Source organism: Hyperoodon ampullatus (assembly GCF_949752795.1).
Source record: "Hyperoodon ampullatus genome assembly, chromosome: 12".
Lineage (NCBI taxonomy): Eukaryota > Metazoa > Chordata > Mammalia > Artiodactyla > Ziphiidae > Hyperoodon > Hyperoodon ampullatus.
This window is the reverse complement of record NC_136925.1, coordinates 22,186,219-22,206,889: the sequence shown is the minus strand read 5'-3', so window position 1 is coordinate 22,206,889 and position 20,671 is coordinate 22,186,219. Positions and strand designations below refer to the sequence as shown.

Below are 20,671 nucleotides of genomic sequence, written 5' to 3'. Positions count from 1 at the left end.
GGACCTAGGGTCTGTCATACAGAGTGAAGTAAGTCAGAAAAAGAAAAACAAATACCGTATGCTAACACATATATATGGAATCTAAAAAAAAAAAAAAGGTTCTGAAGAACCTAGGGGCAGGACAGGAATAAAGGCGCAGACGTAGAGAATGGACTTGAGGACACGGGGAGGGGGAAGGGTAAGCTGGGACGAAGTGACAGAGCAGCATGGACTTATATACACTACCAAATGTAAAATAGATAGCTAGAGGGAAGCAGCTGCATAGCACAGGGAGATCAGCTCAGTGCTTTGTGACCACCTAGAGAGGGGGGATCGGGAGGGTGGGAGGGAGACACAAGAGGGAGGGGATATGGGGGTATATGTATACTAGCTGAATCACTTTGTTATACAGCAGAAACTAACACACCATTGTAAAGCAATTATACTCCAATAAAGATGTTAAAAAAAAAACAAAGATCCAGATTGCTCAGGTAGAGATGTTGAGTACACAGTTGGATATATGGTTTGGAATTCAAACAAGTTTGAGTTGGACACGTACATTTAAGGATCATCGGCATACAGACAATATTTAAAGTCATGGTATTTGATTAGTCAGGATAAGTAATGCTAGTTTCTCTGACAAACAACTCCCCAAACTCAGGGGTTCCAGTCAACATACTGTGTTTATTTCTTGCTCATATCACAATGCATTGTGTATCAGGCAGCTTTCCTCGGCAACTCTTCTCCAAGTGGTGACTCTCTGGGCTCTTCCTATCTTGTGATGCTGTCCTCTTAAACATATGACCTGCAAGGTTGCCATGGAAGGGGAAGAGCAGGAGTGGGTGCTCTTGGGGTGGTGTTATATCTCACTTCTGCCCATATCCCATTGGTCAGAGTCCAGTCATATGGCCCTCACCAAATTACAAGAGAAGCTGAGAAATGTAGTCTTCCTGCGTGCCGCGAAATAGGAAAGTAATTGGAGTTTGATGAACACATAGCATTGTTCCTGCCATGGCAGTGGAAAAGACCTTTCAGGCAGAGAATGTAGAAAGAATAGAAGACAAGGCCCAGGATGGAACCCCCCCTTACCAAAACCTGCTCTTTAGAAGTTGGGTAGGGACTTCCCTGGTGGTCCAGTGGCTAAGACTCTGTGCTCCCAGTGCATGGGCCCCGTGTTTGATCCCTGGTCAGGGAACTAGATCCCACATGCCGCAACTAAGAGTTCGCATGCCACAGCTAAAGATCCCACGTGCCGCAGCAAAGATCCTGCGTGCCGCAACAGAGATCCCACGTGCTGCAACTAAAAAAAAAAAAAAAAAGAAAAAGAAAAAAAAGAAATTGGGTAGAGGGAACAAAGAAGTTGAGAAAGAATGGCTAGAAATTGGGGGTGGTGTTAGGTGGGTGGTAGAAACTAAAGGAGTATGGTGATATGGAAGACGAGAATTTTTCAAGAAGGAAGGAGTTGCCAGATGTATGAGATGCTGCTGAGATGTTAAGATACTAGAAAAGTTGGTAGCAACATGGAAGGGAGGAAGAGTTGATTGATGGTCCTTGTGAGTGCAAAATGGAAAGAATCCAGAGCAGAAGGGAGGGCATTTGCCTTTAATGGGAGTAAGGACAGGGGATGAAAGAGAAAATGGACTCAGATACAGAAAGGTTTGTAACTACAAAGGTGAGGCAAGTTTCTACCTGGTGGTGGAGAGGCATTGTTGAATAGCAATTATTTCCATGGACCCTACGACCAGGTCACCTGGGTTTGGATCACTGTTCTCTCATTTACTAGAAGTGTGACAGTGGGCAAGTCACTTAATCTCTCTTGCCTTGGTTTCCTCATCTGTAAAATGGGGATAATAACATTACACATGTTTATGTTAGGAGTAAATGAATAAATCTGTGTAAAATGTTTTAAACATTGTTTGGTATGTGTTAAACACATAAAGTTGCTTCTTTCTCCTTTTTCTTTTCAGTACACTATAACACAAAGCCATCCGTTGAGAAGGGGGTAGGGAGCTTGGTATATTTTATGAATGAGGAAAAGATGTGAAGCGTAGGATTGCCTTTGAGATGGATGATTATGATGTATATTGTCACCCTTCTGCTGTGCTCTGAGATTTTCTCTAGGCACCTTGAGCTGTGTAGGTGTAGGCGCAAAGAAATCAGGTGGTTGGGTTTATCGAGGTCTGGGTTTTTCTCAGGAGAGCGTGACTGAGCAGCTGGGGAGGAGCACGGAGGTTAAGGGTATGTAGAGGAAAGAGAATCGGGCCTCTGAGACGGCAGTGAGAAGGAGAGAGGTCTAGTGGGATGAAACTTCTAACGTACCATATTATTATTTATTATGTTCGTTGTTTGTGGTTTATCTTTACCTGATAGAATATAGGCTTCATGAGGGCAGGGATTTTTATCTGTTTGTTTTTTTCTTTTCACTTATATAGTCTGTGCACCTAGAATAATGCCTGGTACATAATAGGCACTCATTAAATATCTGTTAAATAAACTAAATGAAGCATAATAATCTAGGTGAGATGATGGTAGAAGTGGTGAGAAGTGGTCAGATCCTGGATATATTCTGAAGAGAGATCTGATAGGATTTGCTGATGGATTGGGTGTGGGGTGTGTAAGAAAGAGAGGGGTCAAGGATAACGCCAAAGGTTTTGGCCTGAACTACTAAAAAAATGGTGTTACCATTTGCTGAGATGGGGAAGACCATGAGAAGAGTTTGAAGATTGAGAGCTCAGATTTGGATATCAAGTCTCAGATGTTTTTTAGACATCAAGTAGAGACTAAGTCAGGTAGGCAATTTGATATTTGATTCTAGAGTGAAGGGAGTGGTTTGGCCTGGAGATACACATTTGTCTGTCATTAGCACACCGATGGCTTTTAAAGCTGTGAGACTAGATGAGACACCAAGGTAGTGAATGTAGTTAGAAAGGAGGTGCAAGGACAGAGCCCTGGGACAAAACATAGAGGGGCCGGGGAGATAAAGAGGAGCCAGTAAAGCAGGCTGAGAAGGAGAGGCCAGAGAGAGGGGAGGAAAACAGGAGGATGTAGTATCCTGGAAGCCACGTGAAAAAAGCGATTCAAGAGCTCCCTCTTGAATTAAAAAATGATCAATTATTGAGAACTGAGAGTTGACCACTGGACTTAGCAACATGGAGGTTACTGGTGATCTTGATTGGTTCTGTAGAAAATAAAAATAGAAAAAAATGGTGTTTTTATGAATTTTGTTTAAAGCCTCTGGACAGATGTTAAGACTTCACTTAGATATTGTTTTAGGTAGATATTTATTCTTACTGATTGTATAATATAAATCAGCTAAAATAGGTGATTTTAGAAGATGACCTCCCTTGTGTTTATACGGTGATTCAGGAAAAAAAAGGCCAAAAGTCAGTCAGTCTTGCTGAAATTAGAATCACTGATATATTTGGAGTGTGATTTTGGTTAGTATGCTTCTCAGCATGATCCTTCTCCTGAGATGTAGGATAAGGTTATAAGATGGAGAAGGTTCCAATTTCATATTAAAAAAGTATGATAGGAATTTCAAAGAATTGATTTAATTCACTTCATTATCAGTTTTCTAGTGCTATATCTTTAAAGCTTTTAAGGCAATAACTTTTTAATATAGTGGTTTAGAACTTAAGAGTCTTTGTGGAAGTTCCATTCACTGGTAATTTTTTCTTTTGCTATTATATTTGATTATCAATTTCTAGAATTTATGTTGTCTTTAAAAGTTCCAAGGCAGTGCCTTTTGAAAATATAGTGTAGGTTGAGAGTATTTCATGAATACTCTTTTAAATTCCATTTAAAACATTGTTAGAAAGTGATTTTGAGAATTGCTAATTATAGAGTTTTAACCTGGAACATTTTCATTATTGAAAATTATTACCTATCTTCATGTTATTTAGGAAGATTTTTACCTCTGAAGACAATGTTAGGACCAAGATATGACAGTCAAGTTGCTGAAGAAAATCGGTTCCATCCCAGTATGCTTTCAAATTATCTGAAGAGTCTGAAGGTAAGAAACAAAACATTTTTTTTTTTCTTCTTCTTCTTTCTTTGCGGTACGCGGGCCTCTCACTGTTGTGGCCTCTCCTGTTGCGGAGCACAGTCTCCGGACGTGCAGGCTCAGCGGCCATGGCTCATGGGCCCAGCCGCTCTGCGGCATGTGGGATCTTCCCGGACCGGGGCACAAACCTGTGTCCCCTGCATCGGCAGGCGGACTCTCAACCACTGCGCCACCAGGGAAGCCCAAAACAAAACATTTTTGATATTGATTTAACATACTTTATTCCTTTCTTGTTCTACAGGTGGCTTTTTATTTTTTTTAAATTAATTAATTAATTAATTTATTTAGGGATGAATTGGGTCTTTCTTGCTGTGCGTGGGCTTTCTCTAGTTGCGGTGAGCGGGGGCTACTCTTCGTTGTGGTGCGTGGGCTTCTCATTGCAGTGGCTTCTCTCGTTGTGGAGCACAGGCTCTAGGCATGTGGGCTTCAGTAGATGTGGCATACGGGCTCAGTAATTGTGGCTTGCGGGCTCTAGAGCGCAGGCTCAGTAGTTGTGGCGCATGGGCTTAGTTGCTCCGCGGCATGTGGGATCTTCCCGGACCAGGGCTCGAACCCGTGTCCCCTGCCTTGGCAGGTGGATTCTTAACCACTGCACCACCAGGGAAGCCCCTGCAGGTGGCTTTTTAAAATAAACTTTTATTTTGAAATAATTAACTGACTCAGAGGAAGTTGCAAAAATAGTACATAGAGTTCTATATACAGAACTATCTCTTCTCTGCCGAGATAGAGAATAAGTTAGCAGGTGCCAGCGTACAGGGATGGGGGTGGGAAGAGGGTTTGACGGTAAAGGGGTAGCATGAGGGAGTTCCTTTGTGGAGAAGGAATAGTTCTGTAACTACCACCATGAATCTATACATTAGGTACCGGAAGTTAGGTCTTGAATATATGTTTTTACGGGGCATAATTCAACCCATAACACCAACCATTGTTCTCTTCTGTTTTAGACTCTTGGTGGTCTGTTATTGTATGCTCTCTCAGTACATTCAACAAATATTGGTACCCATTATGTGCAAGTCTCTTATTATGGGATGGTAAAGATGCCACTTAGTTTTTGATAACCTGTTACTCATCCCTATTCTCGGTGTAGTTTTGGGTCGTTATTTGTTTATATCTTTTAGTTTAGCTTACTTGTAAACTTTTAATTTTTATCTTCATTATTAATATACATTTTGAAAGTCATAGTTAACATTTATAGAGCATTAACTATTTCCTAGGTAGAGTGTAAGAGCTTGGGCTTAGCACCAATTAGCCTGGGTTTGATTTCTGGTTTGCCACTTAAGCTTTGTGGTCAAGTTACATAATCTCCTCATGTTTTAGTTTTCTCACTTGCAAATAAAGTTAGTGCATTTAAAGCACACAGAATAGTGCTTGGCACAGAGTAAGGACTTCATTTAAATCTCACAACAACTGTATGAGGTGGATACTATAATTATCCTTATTTCATGGATTGGGAATCTATAAGGAAAAATAATTATGTATATATAATAATATTTATGAGTATATGTGTATACTGATGGACACATTCACACCCAAACACATTATTCACACAGACACATCACACACACAGACACACATTTACACACATACATATATTCGGGCTCAGGGCAGCTAAGTCATGCAGTACAGTTTCTTGGTTTCTGAAGTATTCGTATGTATTTAGAAAATTCATATTTTCTTGCTCATCCCCACTTTTCATTCACTTCTTATTTTGGACCTGAAGACAAACAAAATGGGTTCTAATTCTAACTAGTGAAAAGCTGTAGTATGGCATCTAAATCTTTGCATTTGGCAATATATATCCTCTGAAGGAATTAAGATCACTGAAGAAGCCTATGTGGGAAGAGAAGAGAAGTAGGCCCAGGGGTGCAGATAGTACAAAAAATGCCGTAAAAAATACATTTCCTGGGGAAGTGAGAGGGTGCTTGACTGGAAGAGCTGTCTGTTATCCATACATGAGCTAAGAAATCTGGAGAAATCCATAGAGCACATTAAGGCAGCTAGTTATATTTTAGAAGTGCACAATTTTGTCTGTTTTGTGATGTTTGAAATTTAAATGTTTTTGCCATTCCCTCCCCCCCGATAACAATGGAGTTGAATTATCATGTAGACCAGTCTCCTTTAGGCAAACGCAACAATAGGTACTCAATAAAAGCAGTAACAACAAAAGACAGAAAAATAACAGTTTAAAAAGTACAGGTTGTTTCTCTTGCCATTCTTCTCAGAGAGTATATACTTCAGAATGAGGTGGAAGATGTTTGGATTCACTGTTCTTTTACTTGGCTCAGTTCCAGTGTGCATATCTTTCAAGGCTGAATATGATTCTGGTTGTTCAAGATTTTTCAAACCTGTGGCCCCCTAACACAAGCCAACTACTTCAGTTACTGCTCAACAGAAGAAATAATGATTTTTGTTCCAATACAGGAAGAAAAACTGGCTGAGGAATGGGAGTAAGTCTTCAATGAGATGCACAAATACGGCCATGTGTACTGTTCTTTATTGATTATTTAAGGGATTTACAAGGGAATTTTGACTATACACACTCTTTGCCCTGTGTACTCACTTGAGAATTTAACTGCCTAACGTGCTGTAGTGATGACTGCTCGGAGTGCTGGGTTATTGAGTGCCTGGAGCTTTGGTTGGGGTGTGTTTCAGATAGATGATATCCCTGTTCTAGCTTCTTGTCTAGGAAATCATAGGTGGACAGTGACAGATGCAGAAAACTACATCAGTGTTTGCTTTTTTAGGTACACTTTTGTAATGTTGAAGTGGAGTCTGTTTTGCTTATGTTCTTGTTTCATCATTAGTTTGGGGGTTCATTTATTTTATTTAGTGCCTAAGTTCTATGTCTTGAATGAGACTTGGATAAGTGATATTCATTGTTATTAATAGTTCATTGGCAGAGTGAACCTAAAATCTCCCTTAGTGTAGTTGAATGAACTGTCCTGGAATACTGCCATTTAGTCAGTTTGATTTGGTACAAATTCAGTTACCAGTAAATCTGTGCTTTTTTCTTTCTTTCTTTTTTAAGGTTAAAATGGGCTTGTTGGTGGACCTGACAAATACTTCAAGATTCTATGACAGAAATGACATAGAAAAAGAAGGAATCAAATATATAAAACTTCAGTGTAAAGGGTAAGTCATGCATTAAGATTCCTTAATATTTAAACCTTCTGCTGAAATCTGTAATCTCTTCTTAAAAAAAAAATGTTTCTGTATTACTAGACATGGTGAGTGCCCTACAACGGAGAATACCGAGACATTTATTCGTCTATGTGAGCGGTTTAATGAAAGAAACCCGCCTGAACTTATAGGTATGTTTGGCTTCACTTTACCAATGTTGAATATTTTCTTTTGTGACTGGGTTTCCATTTTCTTTTTTACAAGTGAGTTGATATGGAAGTTTTTTTTTCTTTTTTAAGTCATCACCAAGAAGCGTTTACTAAAGTAGTAGACTAACTTTTGTGAACTATAAAATAAATGTATTTTTTTTTTAAGAATTTAAAAAATTTTCTTTTTAAAAAATTAATTAATTTTCTTTGTTCATTATTTTTGGCTGCATTGGGTCTTCGTTGCTGTGTGTGGGCTTTCTCTGGTTGTGGCGAGCCGGGGCTACACTTCACTGCGGTGCGTGGGCTTCTCATTGTGGTGGCTTCTCTTGTTGCAGAGCACGGGCTCTAGGCACGCAAGCTTCAGTAGTTGTGACACATGGGCTCAGTAGTTGTGACTCGCGGGCTCTAGAGCGCAGGCTCAGTAGTTGTGGCGCACGGGCTTAGTTGCTCCACGGCATGTGGGGTCCTCCCAGACCAGGGATCGAACCCATATCCCCTGCATTGGCTACTGTGCCACTAGGGAAGTCCCAAAATAAATGTATTTTTGTAATTAAAAAATTTTTCATGATAAAGCCCTAATTGCCTCTCTTCAGTTGTACTGTTGGGAAACTGTATCTTAAACTTAAACACTATATGTATATTTATTTTTTATAACTTTGAATTTTATATTGTATGTATCATTCTGAACCTTTCTTTTTTCACTCAGTATTGTGTTTCTGGGAGTGATCCATGGTGATGTATGTAACTGTTGTTTATTTGCTGCTGTGTAGTATTCCATTGTATGGATGTATTATAGTTTATCCACTTTCCTATTGATGGACAGTTCTTTCAGCAGATATTTATTGATTGCTACTCTTTGCTAGGTACAGGCTCTTGGAACAGCTCAGGGAGAAAACAAAAAAGGGGATTGGGGAAGCGGGGGAAGGAAGCCAATAAACATAAATGTAACAAATGAGTAAATTTTCTTGAAATGATAATTACTTAAAGTGACATTTGGGTTATTTTCAGTTCTTTTTGCTATTACGAAAAATGTTGCCAGGAGTGGTCTTCTAGAACTTTTAAGGTTTGTGATTTTTAGTTTTGGTTCTTTGTTCCTTCTGCTATTTATATTGGCATATGGTTTGAATTGAGGATCCAATCTAAATGTTTTCTATATAGTCAGTCATTTGTTTCAGCACAATATGTTGAATAATTTTTTCGCCTGATAGTTAGATGCCATAAATTAACTTATATGTACTATTGGAAATTTTTTCCAATTCATTTGCCTTTTAAGTTTTTTTGTAATATTTAAAAGCTTTTGTTGTTAATATATTTTCTTTTGTGATTTCTTCTTTTTTAAAATTATAAGCAGCTACTATTTTCCCCATTCAGAGAATTAACTGAAAAAATTTTAGGAATAGTAGGAAAGTTCAGGGGATGTATTTGGGTACAGATAAATAGGAAAACATCAGCAACTTTCCTGCGAACAAGCAATAACTAGTTAGAAAGTATAGTTAGAGAATGGTCTCATTAATCTTACCATTAATAATATTGGCTAACATTTATCGAACATTTCTCTCTGCTAGTCACTCTGTAAATCATTTTACATACATTGTCTCATTTTCTTCTCAATACTATTAGGTAGATGTTATTGTCACCCCCCATTTTATGATAAGAAACTGAGGCTTGGGAAGGTTAAGTGACTTAAGGTCATTCACATAACTAGTAAGGGTTATAGCTTAGATCAGATCCTAAGATAAGATCTAAGGGTTACAGCTTAGATAAGATCCTAGGTAAAGTTTAGAGTTCACACTCTAAACTACTTGTCTTCTGTAAAGTACAAAACACCAAGGAATAAAGTTATTAAGAAATGTAGGAGTTCTAAATTAAGAAAATTGTACTTGGTTGTTAAAAGACTTGAAGAAATGGAGATTCACTGTTTCCAAATTAATTTCCAGTTTTTTTTTTTTTTTTTTGCGGTACGCGGGCCTCTCAGTGTTGTGGCCTCTCCCGTTGCGGAGCACAGGCTCCGGATGCGCAGGCTCAGCGGCCATGGCTCACGGGCCCAGCCGCTCCGCGGCATGTGGGATCTTCCCAGACTGGGGCACGAACCCGTGTCCCCTGCATCGGCAGGTGGACTCTCAACCACTGCACCACCAGGGAAGCCCAATTTCCAATTTTTAATGTTTACAATTGTTTGGCAAATCAAACAGGTGAAATTATGAGCAAGAAAATTTTGAAAGACAAAAGTAACAAGGGGATTTTCCTTACCAGTTATCCAAGCATATGGTAAAGCAATGGAAACTACAGTGGTTTCCTAGTGGTAGAGATGTTTTTCACATCAGAGAGGGAAGGTGTGATTATTCAACAAATGGTTATGAGACAATTAGCCAACTGTATAATAAAATATATTTTAGATGGATCAAATATTTTTGAAAGGACCCATAATAATATAGGAGAAATATAGGTCAGTACTTATTTAACTCTGAGCTAAGAAAGGGTATTCTGAGTTTATCATCAAAGGCAGAATCCATAAACAGTTATTTTTTAAGCCGTGTTCCTAGACCACCTGCATCGGAATCACCTGAGGATGTTTATTAGAAATGCATGCTTTAGGGCCCTGTACTGGACTTGTATGATCAAAACCTCTGGGAATGAAGCCTAGGGATCTAATTGTTTTTAAAACAAGGGTCTTAGGTGATTTTTATGTACACTTTAATTTGAAAACTGCTGTCAAAAATTAAAATGTCTATTCATTGGTAATAGTAACAGCTGGAATTAATGAATGCTTATTATTTGCCTGGCAGACTTGGTGGGAAACTCTGAATGAATGAATGAAGGAATGAATGAATGTAATCCTCATAACAACTCTGTGTAGTATGTGGCAGTATCCGTATTTTACAGATAAGAAAACTGAATCTCAGAGAAATTAAGTATAGTTTTTCCATTGTAACACATCTGATAAGTGGTTAAGCCAGGTTTGTAGTCCGGTTTCTTACTTCAAAGTCCAAATCTCTAATTACTTGCTACACTGGTTTCTAGAGTGACCACATAAAAATGAAAAATAAATTCTGTATTATAAAACACAACAGAAACAGCAAAAAGATATTTGACTAATTGGGAGCAATATTTGAAGCATATATGACAGATAAAAGTTAATATTCTTATATACAAAAAGATTTTATAATCCAACAGGCAAAAGAGGCATTCCTCCATAGAAAAATATGGAAAACAATGAAAATGAAATTTATAAGAAATGAATTACGAATAGCCAAGAAACATGAAAAAAATTTTCATTCTCACTTGTTAACAAGAGATACAAATTAAAATATATGTCGTTACCTTCCCCCATCAAATTGGCAAAGATTAAAAAAGAATCATAATGTCAAGCTTTGGATAAAGTGGATGTACTTATACATTATTAATTTGAGTGTTAATTGGTACACCCTCTCTGGAGGGCCAATTTGGTGATATTTCTCCAGATCCTTAAAAGTGTTCACACACTTTGACTTGTCAGGGCCACATTTAAGAATTTATTTAAAGGAAGTAGTCAGAGATGGACATAAAAATTTATGAGAAAGAAATTTAATCACATCTTCATTTGTAATTAAAAAACTGGAAACAGCTTACACCTCTGATAGAAGCAGATCATTTATATTGTACAGTATGCAATTTATTTAACAGAAGAACAATAATATGGGACTATATGACATGGTATTGTGATATGTATATGTGTATATATTTACACATTCACATGAATATATGTAACAAATACACACATATTTAGGGTACAACTAGAACATATACAGCTTAAAATAGCATTGAGACCTTTATTTGAACAATTAAAAACAACTTTTTTCATCCGAGAGAAGCCATTGTAGGGGTAAAGAAGAAGAATTCAAGAAGAACTTCAAGAACACTTAACATCTGGAATCAGATATCCTGATTTCAGGAAGATTAATACTCCCAAGTCAACCCTTGTTATAAATTGTCTGGTTGTATTCTTAGAAGAACTGATGGAGATATTTTCTAAATTGAGTGTTTTATGGGTTATAAAAAAAATTATAGAACTGTGCTACAATATATTATATGTTACTATATATTATTTGTTTTATATCACTGGTAGGGGTTCTCTTCATGAGGATTGAAGTGGAAACATTTGCTTTGGGCCTGTCCAGTTTTGGAGCATTGTAGTGGCAATTATTTATTGTAATACTCTGAAGACAACAACAGAAACTGGTCTTAGAGCTGGTTTCTGGTAGCACCTTTTCAAACAAAAAGAATAAAGAATCAAGTTTGTGTTCTTAGGATCAGAAAATATTGGTCTGCTTTTACAATATTTTAATTGTGTTTTAGTATCAGAGATGGAATTTTCATCAGCCTTGCACACATTCTTGCTGAAGTATACTTGTGATCAACAGTAGACATTTGTGACATGACAAAAGTTAGACTCAGATTTATTTTCAAAGCTACTCTTTTTTTTAAATCATCATTTTACTGTCAGTTCATACAGTTAGCCTGGTTGTGGGATAATACTGTAGACTTAGTGGAAATGAAAAGTTGTTGAAACACAGAAGCCTCAGATGTTTTCTGATGTTTAGGAAGAACTACAGCTTCATAATCCCTTATCTGAAACCCGTGGGGGTCATATGTTTCCAATTCTTACCATATGTTACCTGCCCTGGAGATAGTACCCCCTAATTTTTCTTTATTGTAGAAATTTTCAGTCATACCAAAAATAGGGAGAATAGTGAAATGACACCTCATGTATCTATCATTCAGCTTCAATAATTATCATTTTGCTGTTTTTTTTTCATTTTTCCTCTCCTCCCCCAACAGATTTTTTTCTGAGTATTTTAAATTAGATCACAGATACCATGTCATTTCACTTAAAAGTGTTTCAGTATGCATCTCTAACTGATAAGGATTTTGGGTTTTTATATAATCACCATGCAGTTGTACCAAAGAGAATAATGAGAAATTCCTTAAGGTCATCTAAAGCCTAGTCCATTTTCAGGTTTCCTCAATTATAGAAAAAATGCCTTTTTAAGTTAGATTTTCAAACCAGTTTCCAATAGTGTCCACATGTTGCATTTTGTTGTTATGTCTCTTAAATCTCTCTGATTCGCTCTCTTTTTTTAATGCTGTCGTTTGCTGGAGAAACCACGTCATTTGTCCTATAAAATATTCCATTATCTGGGTCTACCTGAGTGCTTCCTCTAGTATTAGTTAACTTTTTCCTTTGTCTTCTGTATGTCCTGTAAACTGGTAGTTAAATCGAGAGGTGTACTTATATATTTTGGCAAGCATACTTCATAGTTGGCGTTGTATGGTTCCTTTCACACCACATCAGGAAGCACATAATGTCTGGTGGTCCTGCTTTTAGGGGTACGAAGATGATTAAGTGGGTTCTGGTGGCACCATCTTGTTTCCTCTGTTACAGACTTTTTCATCTGTCTTTTACCTAATGATTTTATTATCCATTGATGGTTGTTGCCTTCATCCAGTATTTCATTAGGAGTTGGAAAACAGTGATTTTTTTTCCGATTCTCTCTCATTTCTTCATGGATTAGCTGGAATTCTTCTTTAGTAAAGAACTATTCTCAATTTGATTATCCTGAAATGCAGTTTGTAATGGAAAGACAAGTTAAGCATCTGATTCTATTATTTCTTAATTTCCGGAATAATGAATTGGTATCTTACCATTCTCCAGTGGTGACTGATTACTTTTTTTTCTTGGAGTATCTGTATGAACTCATGAATCTTTATACAGTTGATGTATTTAAATCAGTTGCAGTCAGTATTTATTCTTATGCCCAAATTGCTCCATCCTAGGCCAATGGGAGCCCCTTCAAGTTGATTTCTGTATCCTTTTGATAGCACCCTATCAGTCTTTGATGGTTTCCTTGTTTTCTGGTACAATGTGTTTTCCAAACCTGGAACCAGTTTTTTCTCTAAGGAGCCTGGTGGAAAATAGTATTAGAGATAATCTGGGTGTAGAGAGCATTTCTGCAGTTAAATATATGAATATTCATTCACACTAAGTGAGAAAAATAGACTATAAATAACATATCAGTTCAGGTCAGGTTTTGTCCCCAAATAATCTACCAAAAATCTTAACTTTTTTAGAGCTTTTTTGAAATTATAATTACAAATAAGAGTTTATGGAGCTATAGTGCATTTGTTTGCATGTACAGAAATGACTTGAGGGTAAGAATTTTGTGGACTGGAGAAATAAAAAAGTCTGTTTTGTGTTAAAAGAGAAATGGCTGATTTCTTGGTAAATGGTGGACTATGTATAATAGATGTGTAGCTTAACTGATGCCTCTAATTACTTTAGGTGTTCCTAATTATAAATACATGGGCCAGATTTGTGAATATATATTTTCATGAGTAGCACATGTATATTTTGGTAAAAAACATTTCTTTTGATTAAATAAAAATATTTAAAATAACTTGGCACATAATAAGTTCTTTTTTTAAATTAGTTGATTGATTTATTTTTGGCTGCATTGGGTCTTTGTTGCTGCGTGTGGGCTTTCTCTAATTGCGGAGAGCATGGGCGACTCTTCATTGTGGTGCGCGGGCTTCTCACTGCAGTGGCTTCTCTTGTTGTGGAACATGGGCTCTAGGTGCGTGGGCTTCAGTAGTTGTGGCTCGCAGGCTCAGTAGTTGTGGCCCATTGTATATTCTTTTTTTTTTTTTTTTTTTTTGCGGTACGCGGGCCTCTCCCTGCTGTGGCCTCTCCCATTGCGGAGCACAGGCTCCGGACGCACAGGCCCAGCGGCCATGGCTCACGGGCCCAGCCGCTCCTCGGCATGCGGGATCCTCCCAGACCGGGGCACGAACCCGTGTCCCCTGCATCGGCAGGCGGACTCTCAACCACTGTGCCACCAGGGAAGCCTGCCCATTGTATATTCTTGCCTCCTTTATCAAAGTTCAGGTGACCATATGGGCATGGGTTTATCCCTGGGTTTTCTATCCTGATCCATTGATCTATATTTGTTTTTGTGCCAGTACCATATTGTCTTGATTAGTGTAACTTTGTAGTATAGTCTGAAGTCAGAGAACCTGATTGCTCCAGCTCTGTTTCACTTTCTCAAGATTGCTTTGGCTATTCAGGGTCTTTTGTGTTTCCATACAAATTGTGAAATTTTTTGTTCTAGTTCTGTGAAAAATGCCATTGGTAGTTTGATAGGGATTGCATGGAATCTGTAGATTGCTTTGGGTAGTATAGTCATTTTCACAATGTTGATTCTTCCAATCCAAAAACATGGTATCTCTCTCCATTTCTTTGTATCCTCTTTAATTTCTTTCATCAGAGTCTTATAGTTTTCTGCATACAGGTCTTTTGTCTCCTTAGGTAGGTTTATTCCTAGGTATTTATTCTTTTTGTTGCAATGGTAAATGGGAGTGTTTCCTTAATTTCTCTTTCAGATTTTTCATTGTTAGTGTATAGGAACGCAAGTGATTTCTGTGCATTAATTTTGTATCCTGCTACTTTACCAAATTCATTGATTCGCTCTAGTAGTTTTTTGGTAGCATCTTTAGGATTCTCTGTGTATTATAGTATCATGTCATCTGCAAACAATGACAGCTTTACTTCTTCTTTTCCAATTTGGATTCCTTTTATTTCTTTTTCTTCTCTGATTGCTGTGGCTAAAACTTCCAAAACTATGTTGAATAATGAGCACTGGTACTTTCTTAAATTGCATATCATCGCATAACTTAATCACTTAATTGGCAATTATTGTTAAACTTCCTATTCGTAAAAATATTTAGTTAATCTTGCTAGAGTAAAAATTAGATGCAAAAATAGTAGTGGTGTAGACGAGAAACATTTTTAGAGTATTTGTTGCTTAAATTGGTCTCAAATATAAAGTAGAAAGGAAATTTACATGTTGGGTTAAGATTATGTTGAATAAAAAAGTCTATTTACAGTTGACATCTTTGTGTAACTTTTGAGGCACGTTTTCTTAACAAAGCACTGGAGATGATGAATTTATAGAGTTTCATGATTATAGCAATTATTTCTAAGGGGTAACTTTTTCTGTTCAAGGCTGATCTCTTTATTTTTTAATCTCTTTTCAGAAACTTCATTTCAGTTATATCATTGTTCTCTATTTCAGTCTCTGTGATTTAACCAGGTCCTTTTCAGCCTGTAAATATACCCAAGCCTCTTATATTAAAATATTACCCCTCCCTCCAAAAAAACCCCACACCTTTCTGTTTTATATTCCCTTTCTCCTTCCCAGTCAACTTTCCAAAAGATTGATACTTGAATCCATTTATTTTCATTCACATCACTGTGATCTGGAGTCCTCCCTCTGCAGTCTTAAACAAATAGTGACTTTCAGTTCTAATCATCTTGTGACATTTAAACAGTTGAACACTCCTGTCTTGGAACTTCCTCTTTTCCTGGTGAACATGACCCAATGTTCACACTCTCTTTGTTTTCTTGACCCCATGATTGTTCATTCTTAGTCTTTTTTTATGCCCTTCCATCCGCCAACTTATTCTTGAAAGGTTAGTTTTCCTCAGATTCCATCCTTAATTATCTTCTCTTGTTCTGTTGATACTTACCCATTCTCAGTGATTTTGCCCACAACACAGACTGCTTCTGTAGTGACTATATGCTGATTATTCTTGAATCCACAACTCCAGCTAGATCTCTCTGTGAAGCTCTTTACCCTTATTTCCAAATATTTGTAAGTCTCATAAGAACCTTAAACTCAGCATGTCCAGCTGTGCTCATTGCCTTGCCCGAAAGACTGATGTAAACTCCTGTACTTCCTTACCTGGTAAACGGGGCCATTGCGCAAATAGTCACCCAAGTCAGAAACCAAACTCTCAGTGTTGACAGTTATTCACCCCTCAGATTGCACATTCTACCTTAAATGTTTCTTCCATAAATTACTGGGATGGCTTCCTTACTAGTTTTCTTGCTTCATTGATGCTCTGTCTCTACTTTACGTTGAGCTGCCATTGAAGTGGGTTTTCTACAGCATGATCATTTAATAATGTACACCAAGCTGTTTTTATTACTTTTTCAAAGTAGTTAAAATGACTTGAAAATGCAGTCAGTTTTAGAATTTATGAAACTCATTTGCAGCTTTTCAGAATATAGAGGCAGGACCACACTGATCTTGAATATGTCCTGAAAAAAAGCTTAACAAAAATAAATGTCTTTTTCTCAGCAGGTTTTTCTTCTAAAAGTTCATTTTGGAAGATTACAAGCTAATGTAAAGATACAGTCAGTTGGTTTCTGGAGAACTTTGTTTTTATTGTACTGTGTATCCATCAGTTTGTTATTATCCGTATCTAGTGAAGTGTCTCGCGTGCATGTGTGCGTGTGTGTGCGTGCGCCTGTGTTCTTCAGAGTTGTGTGTTTGATGAAATACCTCCTTATTTAAAATGCTTGGAATCTTTTAGTTTTAAGATAAAACTTTAGACCTTAGAAACAGTTGTAACTAATAAATCAGTATATGTTATATTTAAACTTATAGCTAGTGCTATAAGTTATTTTTTAAGCAATTTAAGCTGACAGGTTTAATAGTTATAAAAGAAGGCCAAGCTTTAAAAATGTAGTTATTTTATAAAATGATTGAAATGTTTTGATTGCAGATTGGGGTTTTAAAGTAAAACGTAGCCTCTGAAGTGATTTATTAAGTCAAAATTGTTTTATTTTCTAGGTGTTCATTGTACCCATGGTTTCAATCGCACTGGTTTCCTCATATGTGCCTTCTTGGTGGAGAAAATGGATTGGAGGTATTTGTTTCTTGTTATAATGGAAGAAGACATATTTAGTAATTGATAAAAATTTTTCATTGATTTTTCAGTTTTAGCATTTTATATTGCCAGGTTTTTGGTGAAGTCATGAGTAATATGATTGAGTCAAGTGGTTTTCATTTTAGATTTGGTTAATCTTTTGAACACCATTCATTACCTGGTGTTTTCTACTAAGTAGCACTTTTGAGTGCTTATGGATCCCGTATACTATGCATTTTCTTTTCCAGATTTTTTTTCACATCTTACAGAATTATCAGACAAGTTCTCCCAATATTTTGTGTATGTTTTCACCTTGGAGGTTACTACTGTTTTTCTTTTCATTGTTAATAGTACCATTTAAAAATACCTATTGAGTACTAGGAGAAACTTAAATGCTATACAGAAAAGGTATTTTTGGGGACAGAGTTATTCTGTTTAAACCAATAAGCATGTCTTTATGAGCAGCTGTTATTTGTAAAGTGTCTTTTTAGATTCTGAGAGATTAGAGAATGGGATATTACTAACTGAATTTCCTCATTTACTTTGAAGGTCTTTACTTTTGTTTACAAAGCCTTTCACGCAGTAGATCCTTCTCTGAATATAATCAGCTGAAGTACACATGTGATTGTATATTTTCCTGTTCATTCATCCTTGGGGGTTCTCTACTGCATGCACTTCTAGCTCTGCCTTTCTGGACTTTCAGATGCTCTACACAGTAATGCTACACGATACAGTCTCCTATGTCAGACTCAGCCTCTGCTTAGCCTCTCTCTGATGACCTGTACTCTTAATGCCTGGGTGTGTTGAAAGTTCCTGAAGAACCAGCATGGTTTTACTCTCTTTTCATATTGCTATTCACATTTCTTTGATGTTTTCGCTGAGAGTCAGACCTCAAACTTCAAGGGTTTACTTAAATTCCTTACAGACTCTACCCAGTCTCGTCTATACACTCATTGCAGTTCTAGAGTTTTGGAAATTCCCATGTACTTGTGTTAAAAATGTTTCAGAATGAATTTCTCTCTTAATAGATTGAATGCCTTGAGCGTGGGGACTGTGATTTGTCCATTTTAGAAAACCTCTATTATGCTTTGTATAATAGCCTTAAATGTAACAAGTGAATTTTGATAAATCTGCATAAATGGAGAGTAGTGAGGAAATTGCATGGTGTTTATTTTCCATAGTATTGAAGCAGCAGTTGCTACTTTTGCTCAAGCCAGACCACCGGGAATTTATAAGGGTGATTATTTGAAAGAACTTTTTCGTCGCTATGGTGATATAGAGGAAGCACCACCCCCACCTCTATTGCCAGATTGGTGTTTTGAGGATGATGAAGACGAAGATGAGGACGAGGATGGAAAAAAGGAATCAGAACCTGGGTCGAGTGCCTCCTTTGGCAAAAGGAGAAAAGAACGTTTAAAACTGGTAATGTTTAAAAATACTATTATAGTCTTTACCTTTTCTACTACAGCTTCCTTGAGACTTACGCAAATGGAATGTTAACTATGTTTGTTTAGCTAGATTTGTTAGATTATTTCATTCTGGTTATTTCCAAAGACTCTTGATAGCCATGGATCTTTGCCTTTTCTACAAGAAAAGTTTCAGTTATATAAATTCATCCTGTTTTTGTTTCTTAGGTAAACCAAAGAACTCTTAGATGTTAGATTGAGAATTTATTGTTTCTTTGCAAAGTACTGTGAGATTCCAACTAAATATGGAATGAAAATTTTTACTGATGCTTTACAAAATTGTCCCATAGTTAAAATAACTTTGCATATAAATTCTGCTCCTTTCCATGGGTGGTGTTTTCATATTTTTCTGTAAAGTTGAACTCAGAAGATTCTTATTTCTTCTATAGCCAACTCCTGTTAATCTTCTAGAAATAAAAGGCCTAAGAAAAAACATTAGGCATTACCTTCTTTTCTCGGGAGGACAGGAGAAATGTTGAGAAGATTGCTGGTTGTACTTGTACATACACAAGTAGATGGTGTAGGCCAAAGGGTAAAGTCAGGGAAAGTGTGGCGGTAATTAATTGTTAATAAAGTTAATAATTAAGGTGTGTGGGATATCATGGTTGAGCAGTAAATCCCACAACTCATTTATTAGTAGGCATTGATTGACAGGCAAGGAAGAAAATGCCTTGTTTTATGTAAATAATAAAATACAGTTATGTAGGGCTTAAAAAAAGTTTCTTGTTTGAAAAACATTGTTTTAATATGTATTTACACATTTCAAACTTCAAGACTCAGCAGCTACTGAAAGTAAATTGTTTTGAAACATAGAAATAATTTCAAAAATAACTTAGTTTTTTACTCTTTTTAAAAATTTTTTTTATTTTTATTTTTGGCTGCGCTGGGCCTTCACTGCAGCGCACGGACTCTTCATTGTGGGCTCAGTAGTTGCAGCCTGTGGACTTAGTTGTCCTGAGGCATGTGGGATCTTAGTTTTCCGACCAGGGATCGAACCCACATCCCCTGCATTGGAAAGCAGATTCTTAACCACTGGACCACCAGGGAAGTCCCTAGTTTTTTACTCTAACTCATTTTCTGGACTAGTTTTTTACTCTAACTCATTTTCTGGACTTAGATATCTGAAATTACTGAATCACATACCTAGAAAAATAAGAATCACATTCTAAAGAAAATCTAATAGCATAATATGACATATAGATGATTACCCTCTTATCACTTCTGTGAGGGAATTCAACTGTATTTTTTAAGAATAACATTGGGCTTCCCTGGTGGCACAGTGGTTGAGAGTCCGCCTGCCGATGCAGGGGACACGGGTTTGTTCCCCGGTCCGGGAAGATCCCACATGCCGCGGAGCAGCTGGGCCCATGAGCCATGGCCACTGAGCCTGCGCATCCGGAGCCTGTGCTCTGCAACGGGAGAGGCCACAACAGTGAGAGGCCTGCGTACCGCAAAAAAAAAAAAAAGAATAACATTAATCATGAGCATATGCGTAATGTGTTTTTGAATTATGATCTAGTATTTGAATGTGTAAAAGAGTTTAAAACAAACAGTTACTGTTTTTACAAAATAGGGTCAAGCTTGTGGCATTTATTTTTCTTCGCCATCAGAAAGTATCTTAAAAATGACATTTATTTTATAAACTTAAGCACCATTAAATCCCTATAATTGCAAATGAGCTCCAGCAGCATTAAGAGGAAACTAGCTAAGATGAGCATGTTTCTTTAGGGGAGTAAATGACATATAAAATAAAATCCCAAACCTAGTTTCTCCTGGTTTGTTTTGTCAGTTACTAAGAGGCGTGTTTAAAAATTCCCCACTGTGATTGTGGATTTGCCTATTTCTCCTTGTAGTTCTGTCAGATTTTGCTTTATATATATATATATATATATATATATATATATATATATATATATGTATATATATATATATTTTTTTTTTTGTGGTACGCGGGCCTCTCACTGTTGTGGCCTCTCCCGTTGTGGAGCACAGGCTCTGGATGCGCAGGCTCAGCGGCCATGGCTCACGGGCCTAGCTGCTCTGCGGCATGTGGGACCTTCCTGGACCGGGGCATGAACCCGTGTCCG

General features: G+C 37.1%; 1 protein-coding gene across 4 annotated transcripts in view; it reads left to right on the top strand.

Moving 5' to 3' along the window:
- Positions 1-20,671, top strand: part of RNGTT (RNA guanylyltransferase and 5'-phosphatase) — a gene marked incomplete at its 5' end in the record, with an annotated part of 242,019 nt that overhangs the window by 4,333 nt on the left and 217,015 nt on the right. For 3 of the 4 annotated variants that reach the window (XM_079716218.1, XM_079716217.1, XM_079716216.1), the window contains 5 exons: positions 3,882-3,991; positions 7,071-7,174; positions 7,265-7,353; positions 17,043-17,118; positions 18,300-18,540. In XM_079716218.1, the coding sequence (XP_079572344.1) occupies positions 3,882-3,991; positions 7,071-7,174; positions 7,265-7,353; positions 17,043-17,118; positions 18,300-18,540 (620 nt within the window). The remainder of the gene's footprint in view (positions 1-3,881; positions 3,992-7,070; positions 7,175-7,264; positions 7,354-17,042; positions 17,119-18,299; positions 18,541-20,671) is intronic. The other variant, XM_079716219.1, reaches the window with a different exon arrangement.